General features: G+C 39.1%; 1 protein-coding gene across 4 annotated transcripts in view; it reads left to right on the forward strand.

The window, feature by feature from the left end:
• Nucleotides 1–13,790, forward strand: part of MYO5A (myosin VA) — a 198,522-nt gene that overhangs the window by 115,857 nt on the left and 68,875 nt on the right. For all 4 annotated transcript variants that reach the window (XM_070469262.1, XM_070469263.1, XM_070469264.1 and 1 more), the window contains exons 13-18: nt 2,013–2,138; nt 3,744–3,827; nt 9,789–9,950; nt 11,144–11,241; nt 13,250–13,336; nt 13,425–13,533. In XM_070469262.1, the coding sequence (XP_070325363.1) occupies nt 2,013–2,138; nt 3,744–3,827; nt 9,789–9,950; nt 11,144–11,241; nt 13,250–13,336; nt 13,425–13,533 (666 nt within the window). The remainder of the gene's footprint in view (nt 1–2,012; nt 2,139–3,743; nt 3,828–9,788; nt 9,951–11,143; nt 11,242–13,249; nt 13,337–13,424; nt 13,534–13,790) is intronic.

Consider the following 13,790-nt stretch of genomic DNA (forward strand, 5'->3'; position numbering starts at 1 on the left):
AACCTATCCTTTCCCTTAGTCGTTCTTTAGTTTATATGCCGTAAGTTACAAGTTCATGTAGGCTGATCCTCCTAAGCATCCAGATTTCCTGCAACATTAAGAATGCAAAGACAAATACTGTATGTTTTCATTTACATTTAAAATCTAAAAACATAAAATAGACAAATGAATGTAACAAAACAAAAAGAGCCTCCTGGATATTAGAGAACCAACTGGTGGTTACCATCGTAGAGATGGTTGGTGGGAAGGGCAAGATAGGTGAAGGCAGGATTAAGAGGAACAAACTACCAGGTGTAAAATAAACAAGATACAAGGATGTAATGTACAGCACAAGGAATATAGTCAGAGTTTTATAGTAAACTTCACATGGAGTATAACCTATAAAAATATTGAATCACTATGTTTTACTGCAACTAATATAATACTGTACATCAACTATACCTTAATAAACAAAAAGAATACATGTAAAGGTGCTCCGTTTCACTTGAAATTAAATAAAACATAAATCAAAACAGAAATAGGACACTGCTTTTTAGCTATCGAGTTTAAACTTGATAATACCAAATTAGTATTTATTGCATATATACTCTTGATGAAGGACAAAAGTTAGTACAACATATTTTTGAGGAATATTTATCAAGATTTTAAATACACATACCTTTAGAACCAGAAGTAGAAATGCTGAGAGTTTACCCTATGAATATACTTACAAAAGTATCCAAAGTTTTTGTTTAAAAGGAGTCATTGTGGCAGTTTCCATAATAACAAAAAAATCAGTAACAGCCTAGTAGTCATAAATACAAGAATGCTATTATTAAGAGGGGAAAAAAAATACAAGGATGGCTAAGTTGAAAATCCCTCTTGGTAAATGTCACAATGCACATGAAAATATGTGGGCTATTTTAAAATATCTTTTGATACTGATTTCTAACATAATTCCACAGTGATAACAGACTCTGTATATTTTCAGTACCTTTAGGCCTTGACATTTTTGCAGCTTGTTTTATATCCCTGGATATGTCCCAGTGTCTCCTTGTTTACAGTCTATGGGAACTTGAATAGAATTTGTATCCTACTGTTGTATAAAAATTGTATAAATCTTAATTATGTTGAATTGGTTCACAGTGCTTTTCAGATCTAGTAGATCCTTCTACTTCTCTGTATATTCATTCTATTAATTTTTGATATTGAAACTCCAACTAAAATCTTAATTTATCTACTTAAAAAAATACTTGTAATATTTAGTGGAACTATATGTAACCTTGTTCTGTATTTTTCAAATCTCCTGTAAATGTGTTATCATACTTTAATAATTTAAAGAAATAAAAATTTTTACAAATGTAAGAAGTTTATAGAATGATACTATTTGTATCCATGCCTTTAAAGACAGATAAAGCAGTTGGTGGAAATGGCGAAAGGAGACTATTCTCTGTTTTATAGCTTTCTGAATTATATAAATAATCTACTATGTGCAAATGTTATCTTTATTTTAAAAATTATTTAAAATATATGATAATCATGGTGTTTCATCTTTCATTTGTGAGGCTTTCATTGCTTTAAAAATATATTGAGTATTTATTTGATGACCCTTGGTCCAGGCAGATTGAGTTACTCAAAGCTTGGGCTGAGTCACCCATGGACAGGTCTCAGTTGTTGCTTTTCGTTCCCAGGTGGCGCTAGTGATAAAGAATCTGCCTGCCAATGCAAGAGACCCAAGAATGTTATGTTTGATCCCTGGGTCAGAAAGACCCCCTGGAGTAGGAAATGGCAACCCACTTTAGTATTCTTGCCTGAAAAATTACATGGGCAGAGGAAAACACACATACACACACACACACACCCCAGTCATTGATTTGGGACCGCTGAGAGAGAAATGTGAAAGGAATGAGCTCCTGAATTGGATGTTAAAGTTGTTGGGCAAAGCCAAAACACGGTCTCCTGGGTGATGCATCGGAAGAATCTCATAACAATGTTCACCTTGTTTTCTTGCTCTTTTTTTCCCCTGAATGTAGATGCCTAAAGGTACAGATGACACTTGGGCCCAAAAATTGTACAACACACATTTGAACAAATGTGCACTATTTGAGAAGCCCCGCCTATCAAACAAAGCTTTCATCATCCAGCATTTTGCTGACAAAGTAAGGAAGCTTTATTATCTCTTTTCTATTTGAATACTTAAGGTCAAAGAGGAAAAAAATCAATAGTCAATAGATAGCAGTTTTTTCTTTGCTGAGCTTTCATTCTTTAGCTCTTTTTTGAAAAAGTAAGCTTAATTGTTGAAGAAGGCAATGGCACCCCACTCCAGTACTCTTGCCTGGAAAATCCCATGGACGGAGGAGCCTGGTAGGCTGCAGTCCATGGGATTGCAAAGAGTTGGACACATCTGAGCGACTTCATTTTCACTTTTCACTTTCATGCATTGGAGGAGGAAATGGCAACCCACTCCAGTATTCTTGCCTGGAGAATCCCAGGGACGGGGTAGCCTGATGGGCTGCCGTCTATGGGGTCTCACAGAGTCGGACAGGACTGAAGCCACTTAGCAGCAGCAGCAGAAGCAAGCTTAATTGTTGGCTTATTGGTTTAACCTAAATGGAATTATATTATGAAATAAGTGAGTGTTTACAGTCCTGTATCTATAATTCTGAAATCCAAGAAACTCTGAAATACACAAGTATTTTTATAATCCATTTATTGGCTAAATCTGATCTTTGACCTGAAGTAACATGAGGTTATTTATAGTCTTTATTTACCCCAGTTAGGTGGATATTTATATATTTCAGTATAGAAATATTAATATGTTTGATTATAGATTGCTGCTTCAGGTCTACTTAAAGAATCTGGGTTCTAAAGCATAGTGACCCCAGAGGTTTCAGAAAAGAAATTGTGGACGAGTGTGGCCCTCTGAGACTGATTCAGTGGGTCCCTGCTAATAAGGCATGCAGACCTGCTGCTTCGCAGGTTCTAGAGTCTACTCAGAAAATCTGGAGCTGTGACACTAGTTTATATTTCAAGGAGGTTGCGGGGGTAGGCTTCTGGTAAGTTTCCCATGGTCCCTGTCAGGAATTGACGGTTTTCAGAGTCTGTCCTTAGTGTAGCTGGAGATCTTTGGATGGCTTCAGGGCCATCTAAGGGCTTTGTAGTACAGACTGGGGACCCTTGAGTGGTAGATAGCTGAAGTCTTTTAGAAACGGGGAGCATCCAGTCTCATGTAGCCCTACTTACCAACTCATACAGTATTTACCCAGCCTCCACCTCTCTCCATGATGATCACTTCAGCTTTCTGCCAGATAGCTATTTCTGCCAAATAGCTATCAGAAGAGGGTCCTTCTGACCCTTTCTCTCACTTCAGTCTCTTCTTCCCCAAAGGAGACTTTCCCCTGCAGAAAGGTGAACCTGGTTTGGAGGAGATACAGTGGTTGGCCTTAGGAGAGCTCTCTTTGGCTTGCTCGAGAGAAGAGAACAGCTTCTTATGAGTCTGCTTACGCATTAATTGGGATCATCTTTTAGATCACAGTTAATCAGCACTGCCACTACTCTCTAGGAAAAGCAGTATTTGAGAGTTTTACTCTAGAGTTAACATGCTTCTTACCAAGAATGATACTAGTTTCTTAGAATAAAACAAATAACACTTCACTGAGAGCCCATCATATAGCCTGGGCCTAATACTTATTTTTGTTGTTGATGATATATTGAATCTATTCAAAGCTTTTATTAGCTAAGGAGATTTTCCAATGTGTTTTCAGGTGGAATACCAGTGTGAAGGCTTTCTGGAAAAGAATAAAGACACCGTTTTTGAGGAACAAATTAAAGTTCTTAAATCAAGCAAGGTAACTTTGTATCGGCTTTCTCCAATCAGGATATATTCATTAAAATGTTCATGACTTACGCATTAGCTTTTTAACAGTAATAATGATTTTTCTAACAAAAATCAGCCCTACTGTTGATTTAATTTATCAAATAGATGTGTCATGTATTTTAAATGCCTTACAAATGTTAATTCATCTAATCCTATGATGAGGTGATATTATCACTGCTCCCATTTTACAGAGGTGGGAACTGAGGCACAGAAACTTTGTAGCTAGTCAGTTTCCAAGCCAAATTAAAATTCAAGCTGTTGAGCTGAGAGTCTGCATTTTTAACCATGATGCAGTAGTATCTTATGTGAAATTATTGCCTCACAGCAGTTCCAGGCTCTCTTGTGCCTTTGTGAGACACCATGAGAGAAAATTGATGGGTTTTGTTTTTTGCTGTGTCATTTTGAAGGAATGCACCAGAAACATGGCCTTAAGCATTCCATCAAGGTAAAAACTGACCTCTGGATCACTGACTGAGTGCAATTTCAGACCGAAGCACTTTGAAATTATTCTTCTGAGGCTTAGATACCAGAAACACTGCATTCTAGTAGGAAAAGAATATTCCAGATTGTAATGAACTGTGATGTATATCGGGGGTTGATTATGAGGTCGATCCCAACCTCCACCCTCTGACTCTCATCGGGAAAGCACTGGGAGGGAAGCACAGCTCAGGTTCATCCTACAGGGAGCAAACCAGGAAGTTAGTTACTTGGTTACTTAGTTTAACAAAGTAGATATTCAAGTATTCAGTGAAAGATTTAAAAATATTCATGTGAATTCTTATGGATTTCTGACCAGCACTTTCTGTTTTTCTGTTTTTTTCTAAGAAAGTCCTTTTTAACTTCAATGGAATGTTATATGAACATTTTGAATAAAATGTTTTTGGAATAAAAACTTTTACTTTCAATTATTTTGATAATAGAAAGATCATATAAGGACCAAATTCCAGTTTTAACTCTCAGAAAATAATGAGTCTATTGTCTTAAGTATCTGTAGGAAAAGTCAGTTTTTTCACTTATTCTTGTAAGCCCTGAATATTAATGCTTTATAACTCATAGGAATGATGTGTAAGAGAAAATTCTCTCACAGTGCCAATTACTGGTGTTGTTTACTTTTTGTTGTTGTTCAAAAACAGTCAGGTCCAACTCTTTATGACCCCATGGCCTGCAGCATGCCAGGCCTTCCTGGCCTTCACTATGTCCTGGAGTTTGCCCAAACTCATGTCTGTTGAGTTGATGATGACATCCAACTGTCTCATCCTCTGTTACCCCCTTTTCTTCCTGCCCTCAATCTTTTCCAGCATCAGAGTCTTTTCCAACAGGTTGGCTCTTTGCATCAGGTAGTCAAAGTATCGGAGCTTTAGCTTTAGTATCAGTTCTTCCAATGAATATTCAGGGTTGATTTCCTTTAGGACTGACTGGTTTGATCTCCTCGCAGTCCAAGAGACTCTCAATAGTCTTCTCCAGCTCCATGGTTTGAAAGCATCAATTCTTTGGTGCTCAGCCTTCTTTATGGTCCAACTCTCATATCCATACATGACTACAGGAAAAACCATAGCTTTCACTATACAGATCTTTGTTGGCAAAGTGAAAAACCATGGAATTCTAATGGTACTACTCTAAATAATTTAGCTTACACAAAGCATCCATCGATTCTTATTCCTCAGGCACCCATAATCTTTTGTGACTTTATTCTGAACTTTTCTGATTGGCTAGTGAATCCTTAATTTCCAGAAAGTAGCTATGCATTCTGAGAAATCATTTGGGGTGACTTCCAGTCTCTATGGGGTTTCCCAGGTGGCACTAGTGGTAAAGAACCCTCCAGCCAATACAGGAGACATAAGAGACATGAGTTCGATTCCTGGGTTGGGAAGATCCCCTGGAGAAGGGCATCTTCTCAGTATTCTTGCCTAGAGAACTCCTGGATAGAGAAACCTGGTGGGCTGTAGTCCATAGGGTTGCAAAGAGTTGGACACGACTGAAGCGGCTTAGCACAGCACAGCCAGCCTCTGTAGCACTGTTGCAGTTGGGATGGAGGTGGTGTGAGATGTACATCCACTGCTCCCAGTCAGCAGAAAAAACCCAACCCAAGGGTATGAACTTTATATTTTAATTTTTCTGTATCTGATAGGAAGTAAGTGTAACCTACTGTTGATTTGTACTCTTGGAAGTACTAACTTTAGAAGATCAATATTTGTGTTATGTGCTTTATTTTTGTGGTGATACAGTGTGGGGTTCTGTTTGTGTGTGTATCTGTTTTGTCTTGTTTTTTCCTGTAGTTTTGCAGCTTCTGGCCAAAATTGTCAACCTAAAAAAGAATTAAGGTATTAAAAACCTTAACAGAAGGTGTCTTAATTTATATTTTCCCACCATAAAAATATCTTCTGTTGCCACATCAAGTATCAAGAAACACAGAAATTGGGACTTGACTAAATACTATTAAATTGCAGTTCTATCAAATACCATGAAAAAGAATTGTGACCTCTGCTCTCAGTGTTGCTAGTTGATGAAGGGAAGCACAGTTCATCTACTGATCTTATGTTGCAAACCTCTCATCTGTAAAGTAGACTCATGATAGTATCTTCTTCCAAGTGTTATGAAGGTTAAATAGGTTGTATTAAGCTCTCAGAGCAGTACTTCGTGTATAAAAAGTTTAATGAATAATGGTGTTGTTGCTGAGATGATTTCCCACATCTTCATGAAGCAGTTACTTGGATGCTTCTGTCTTTTTTAATACTATTTCATAGACATATAGGTTCAGTCTTAAACTATTCAGATTCCTTTCTTAAGTATAGACAGATCAACGAAACAAGATGGAATGTCCAGGCATATCTACCTACGTATATATCTGACTGTTTCTCTGCCTTTCTCTCTTCAAATAAAGTTGGAATCCTCAGTCAATAGGATGAGGAGTGCTGAGACTGTATAAGCTGGTTGGTTTGAGATCCATGAGGAAGGCCAGTGTGGCTGGAGTGAGTAGGTGATGGTAGGTGAGTAGAATGTATAGGATGGGTAGAGAGAGGCCACTTTTTGGAGGGAAGTACGGTAAAGAGTTGGAGAAGGAAATGGCAACCCACTCCAATATGCTTGCCTGGAGAACCCCACGGAGCCTGGAGTGTGCTACAGTTCATAGGATCGCAAAGAGTTGGACACAACTTGGCAACTGAACAACAACAACAATGGTTAAGAGTATGGATTTTATTCCTGTCGTTTTGGAAAGTTTGGACAGTTTTCATGTGGGGGATGATATGCTGTTGTGTGGAGATATGGGGGAGGCTGGAAATGGGGAGTAGTAATCCAGGGGAGAGACAGTGGATTAAGATACTGAAGTTATAGCAGTGAAAATGGCTTATCATTTATTTGTGGGGAGAGTTGACAGGTCTTATTGATGGTTTGAGTATGGAGAGTGAGAAAAGGGGAGAAATTGATGATTATTTCTGTGTTTTGGGCCTCAATGCTGGATAAATAATGGTGCCACTTACTGAGGTGAAGACATAAAAGATCAAGCTTTGAGAGAAAGAATCAAAAGAGTTCTGTCTTGGACTCATGGAGATGGAGAACAGACTTGCGGTTGCCCAGGGGCAATGGGTTGGGGGAGGGGTGGGGTGGGAGGTTGGAGTTAGCAGATATAAGCTATTATATATAAAGTGGATTGGGCTTCCCTGGTGGCTTAGAGGTAAAGCATCTGCCTGCAGTGTGGGAGACCCAGGTTTAATCCCTGGGTTGGGAAGATCCCCTGGAGAAGGAAATGGCAACCCACTCCAGTACTCTTGCCTGGAAAATTCCATGGACTGAGGAGCCTGGTGGGCTACAGTCCATGGGGTCGCAGAGTCGGACACGACTGAGCAACTTCACTTTCACAAAGTGGATTAGCAACAAGGTCCTACTGTTGCAGCACAGGGAACTATATTCAATATCTTACGACAAACCATAATGGGAGAGAATATGAAAAAAGAACAACATATATGTATGTATCAGAGTCACTTTGCTTTTAGTGGAAATTAGCATGACATCGTGGATCAGCTATGCTTCAATTAAAATAAAGTTCTGTCTTGGACATGTTTTGCCCAAGATGGCAATTAAGTAGTCAAGTGGACATATCATATGGGAAATTGGAAATGTAAGTCAGCAGGTCAGAAGGAAAGTCAGAGTAGGTCATATAAACTCATAGTCTTTAGAGCAAGATGGCACTTAAAGCAATAGCACTGGATAAGATTGCTTAAGGAGAACAAGTAGGTTAAAATAATAGAGAATAAGGCTTTCAACTTCTGGAGACTGGCCTGAGGAAGAACCAGGAAAGACGTCTGGAAAAATGGCCATGAGGAGGCAGGAACGCTGCCTAAAGAAGAAATCTTAGAGTAGTTTCTAATATGACAATGTAAAACGCACTTTTTAGAAATGGAAACTCAATGTAGAGAATTTTAAATTCATAATTTGTATAAAGAGGACACAAAACTTATGCATATACGTGTGTGTGTATATATTCTGAACTCTCAACATTGAGCAGTTTTCTGGTAGATGTTGTAGAGATTTAGTTAAATTGTAGCACCAGTGGTTAATATGATATTTCAAACCAGCTCTATTAACCATTGTACACAGAAGAGACAAAAACAAATTTAGGTAGGCAGTGCTAATGTAAAGCTACCAACTTGTAAATGATAGAACAGTATAGATAGATTCCAGAGTACTTGGCCTATTATCAAGTAACTTAACATCTTAACTCCGTGCTGAGTTTTCAGGTCAAATCTATTAGGAACTCTTATTTTTCCCCTTTGTAATACAATATAATGGTAAAACAGTCCCCTCTCAGGGGGGAATAGCTTTGTAGCCAACCAAGCTATATGAACTCTGTAAATCAAAGGATACATTCATTTGTGTAGCAAACAGCCGTTATTGGTATGTCATGTATAACAATTTGTTATATACATCATGAATTATATCCTAAAGTATCCTTATAGTTAATATACACATTGTAGCTAACAAAATTAACTGATTTTGTTGTGTAATGAAAAAATTCTCTTGAGAAAATTATTTCTTCTGGAGATACTCTGAGATTATTAGATAAATAATTGGTTGTTACAATTATACTTTGACTTATAAGAAGGATTTATTTTATTTCTGTGAAATGCATCACTATTGTAAAGATATGTACATATACCAAAACATTCCTGTTTATTAGTTTGAAGTCTCTTTTGTTCTGTAAATTTTTTTCCTAACCACTTTAACTTATACTATCCATTCATTTATTAACTACCAGATCTTTTAATAGTCTTTCATTTAGTTATCCTGATAGAACACAAAATTGATTGTAGGAATTATGCAGTTAAGTTATAAATCCTTTGAAAACAAATGCAAAGCTTTACTCTTTTTCCTATAATCCAAACTACTTTCTAAAAATTACTATTAATTCATGATTTTTTTAAAACCTTATATTGTAGAACTAGTTCTTGACACCCTTCCCGATTGTAATGTTTTTTAGCTGATGCTAACCATTTGAATTCGTGTGTAGATAAATGAAGCACGATGATGTTCCATTTTGTGGAACTGAGGTGATAAGATAGGACTTTCAGTTAGTCTTTTGCTCATAAAATAATTGTCATTTAAAACCAGTAAAATGTTTAAAATTTAAAATCGATGGGCATTTCCCATGGATTAAGATTTCAGATCTCAGCAAAGCAGTTTTGATTTCATTTTCCCCAGAAAAGGTTGTAGAATTATTGCATTTTCCACCTATATTTCTGTAGCACTTATGTCACCTTCTGCTCATATTTTTGGCTCCTACCACAGATATTGATTATTTCTGGAATGCGACTCTGAATGGAGTTACTTAAGGAAGGGAATCACTATGGATTGCAAAGCATCCTAATGTTTCTGTAAAGATTTCCATTTGAGTTTGGGTTTAGAGTGTGATTTCCTTTTACTATTTCTGACTCAGTTTAAGATGCTACCAGAATTATTTCAAGACGATGAGAAGGCCATCAGCCCAACCTCAGCCACCTCTTCAGGGCGCGTGCCTCTCACCCGCATTCCTTCAAAGCCCACCAAAGGCAGACCGGGCCAGACGGCCAAAGAGCACAAGAAAACAGTGGGGCACCAGGTGAGTTCCGGGAGCCGTCGCTGCCTTGCTGCTTCCCTTCTGACTCGACGGGGGCCTCAGGTCTTCCTTCATCAGCCTGCCAGGTGGGCTCCTCGGGTGACAAGAGGCTGGAGCGCTCCCTGTGAGAATGTGGAACTCTGTCCCTTCATACTTCCATGCTTCTCCTCTCATATCGTAGACCCATGACTGTAGAAGCTTTGCCCCAAATCATTTTTTCTACATTTTAATCCTTCTAGTGCACATTTTCCCTCACAAACCACTGCTGCCTTTGTTTTGGCCTCTGGCTGTTTCCTCGCTGGAGCTGTACAACTCCCACAGCCCAGGAACCCTGCCCCTCACTTCTGGTGTCTTGTGCACCCAGGGGTGGCGGGGGGGAGGCACGGGAAACATGACAGACAAGCTTTGTGCCCGAGCAAGGGCTTGGGCCTTGGGCAGGAGACTGCGTGCTCGTCAGTTTGTTTTCCTGAGTAGACAAGAAGCAGGGCCTGACACAGGCCCACGGCCCTCAGCCTCATGCCATGTCCCTAAAGGTAACCCCAGCCTGGCTGTACACTCTCAGATTCTCCCCCTCATTTCCTGTACCTTGTTGAAGCCATCTGCTACTTTTTTCAGTATTGTACAGCAAAATTCCCACTCTACATGATTAAATGACCTTAATATCCTTAAAGCAAGGTTGTATTCTTAGTCAAAGTTTTGAGTGTACAACAGAAATCCACAGAAATCTATATTAAAAGTGGGGGGGAAATGTGTGTGGAAGAGTGAACGCTAATATAATAATAATGATGCTGTGTCCAAATAGGTTCATCAACTGTAACAAATGTACCACTGTGATGGGGAAGGTTGATAATGGGGAGGCCATGCCTGTGCCAGGGTAGATGGTATGTGGGAAGTTACTGTTTTCTGTCTGACTTTGCGGTAAACCTTAAACCACTCTAAGAAAATAAAGTCTATTTTAAAGGGTCTGAGGGAGAGGGGAAATTAAGAATGTCCCACAGAGCAGAGTAAGCATGTGAATGGTAGGGTTTAAGGAAATTTGAACCGAAAGCCCTAGCAGCTCCACTGCTGGGGGCCGGTCAGGTTCACAGGTGGCTAAGTCATCTCCACTAGTGCCATTAGAAGAAAAGTTTAGGTTGTTTTATGTCATCTTTGACTTTGACAAACCTTGATGCGCCTTTCTGCTCTTTTTCATGCAGTTCCGAAACTCCCTCCACCTGCTTATGGAGACCCTGAATGCCACTACCCCTCACTATGTGCGCTGTATCAAGCCTAACGACTTCAAGTTCCCATTCACGTAAGTATTTCTCAACTGCTGAATTTTAAAGGATCCATATCTCATAAGGATTGTCAAATGAGCAGCTGGGAAAAAAAATATGTGGGTGAATCTTCATCCCTTGTAGAAGGAAATGACTAGTTAATCGAATTTTTTTCAGTTTTTGTTCTCTTTTAAGAGTTTGAAAACAGGGACTTCCCTGGTGATCCAGTAGCCAAGACTTCACGCTCCCACTTGTTGGGGCCTGGATTCAGTTCTTGGTCAGGGAACTAAGATCCACAGGCCATGCAGTGTAGACCGGAAAAAAAAAAAAAATGTGAGAACAAATTAGCAGCTGGCTTTCTGACAATTTTAAACATTTGAGGTCAACCACATATTTCTAGTTCTACTTTCTATTTTGAATTTACTTCAGTTTAAGACCTTTTTGGTTAATTTGAGCTTCAGTTAAAACCGGAGCTGGGTGAGATAAGATTGCTTTAGCAAAGGCTCGCAATCATCCCTGATGCTTTTCAACTGTTGAAAGCATCAGAGGAGTCTGCTTTTTACCACGTATCTTGTCCTCCATCGATATCATATGTGAGAGGAAGTTTTTTCAAAACAGAAACATTTCTCTAATTTTGAAAGTAATGCATGCACACTGTAAAAACAATTTTCAGGAAATATAGAATAGTATAAAAGTAAATGAAAAAGCATTTCATTATACCTAGAGAGGTAATAAGTATTAACTGGCATAGATCCTTCTTCATCAGTCCTTCCCTGCTCTGTGTGTGTATCTGTGAGAAAGAGAGAGATGTTAATAAAAGAGAAGGAATCATGCTGTAATTGCAGTTTTACTTCATTTTCAACTTAATAAATTGTGACTGTTTTCCATGTTCATAAATACAAGTTGTTATCACCATTTTAATGGCTACATCATATCCCATTTTAGAGATATACCGTCACTCATTTAAGTTATTCCCTGTTGATGGTCATTCGGGTTATTCCTTGGCTATGACTAACATCTTTTGCCAGACATTTCTGTATATTTGCCTGCCTGAATATCTCCTTAGACTGCTGTATTGCTTGAACAGGAATTTGTGGGTCAAAGATTAGGCACCTTCCCAAACACTGTAAAAACTCCCACTCTGCAGCGTGTGTGCTCCTTCACCTATGCCCCTGCCATTCCTGCCCGCTGGAGATGCTGCCTTAGACTGCAGGGCACTTCTCAAAGACTGTTGTATTCTTCTCATTCCCAAGAAGCCTTTCTGGAGGAGCTGAGAAGCAGAAAGAAGCTTTCATGCCCTGGACAACTCTCCTGGACAGCTCCAGGACCAGTTACCTTGCATCAACCAACACCATCTCCCATCACCAACAAAACACTAAGAAGATAGCACCACAGAAGCCTCAGATAGGTCATTCAGGGCATAACTAGGGAGCAAGGGGAGTGATCATCCTGTAAGAAGCAGGCCTTGCTATTTCCTTTTTTAGTGTCAATTTGACATTAAGGTGCTGTTTATCTAGAGTGAACTGCAGGTAAGATATAAAATATTTTTCACTGACATGGACACTGTTAATGATTAGTATGTATACACTGAGTTAAATGGCTTTTAGAACACCAGTAATTAACAACAACAACAACAAAAAACCGACTGGGGCACATTTAATTTGTTCTTCTTGTTAAAGAATTCTCCAGAGCTGGCCAGTCTTTATTCTGGGGTAGCTCTGTCTGGTGAACTAAGGAATTATGAGACCAACTAGTCAGGCCAAGGCATGTAATGAGCATCGCACAGTACAGAGGAGCTTGGGCTTTTTAAATAAGCTCAGTGGTATTTCTTATGAGTTTTTGGTGTATGTTCTTACTGCTAGTGATCTTCCCCACTCTCAAAATGGAGTTTTCAATTTTGAATCAGTACTCCAACATTTGAATTTTTTTTCCCTAATTTATTCATTTGGCTCTTTACAAAAGAATTCAGTCTCTAGATTAATGACAGTAGTTTGTGGCTAGAACCAGATTTTTTTGTGTACTAATGATTTCTACCTTTACTCATAGGTTTGATGAGAAGAGGGCAGTGCAGCAGCTGAGAGCATGCGGTGTCCTGGAAACCATTCGGATCAGCGCAGCAGGTTTCCCCTCTCGGTGGGCCTGGCAGTTTTCAAATACAAGGGATCCTCATGGGGGAGGTTCCTGCTCCTTTAGATAAGCTGACATGAGTTTCTTTTCATAGGTGGACTTACCAAGAATTTTTCAGCCGCTATCGGGTCCTAATGAAGCAAAAAGATGTGCTAAGTGACAGAAAGCAAACATGCAAGAATGTTTTAGAGAAACTGATAGTGGTAAGAAAGATTTTCACTCACCTGTATCTGAACAGATGTTTGCCAACAGCCTTGTGATTTTAACCTGTACAAGTCCTAGGGGTGTCCAAATACCACTAATTCACTGAATTCAGGAGTGGGAGGGTGGAGAGGCACACTGTCTTGGAGTTCAAGGCTCCCTGTCTCTACGATGGAAGGACTAGTGAGAACAATAGCCCAGTATCAAGAAACAGGATGGTGAGGCCTGAACCCAGACTTCAGATGCATTCTTTTTAGAA

Source organism: Odocoileus virginianus, chromosome 6 (assembly GCF_023699985.2).
Source record: "Odocoileus virginianus isolate 20LAN1187 ecotype Illinois chromosome 6, Ovbor_1.2, whole genome shotgun sequence".
Taxonomy (NCBI): Eukaryota; Metazoa; Chordata; class Mammalia; order Artiodactyla; family Cervidae; genus Odocoileus; species Odocoileus virginianus.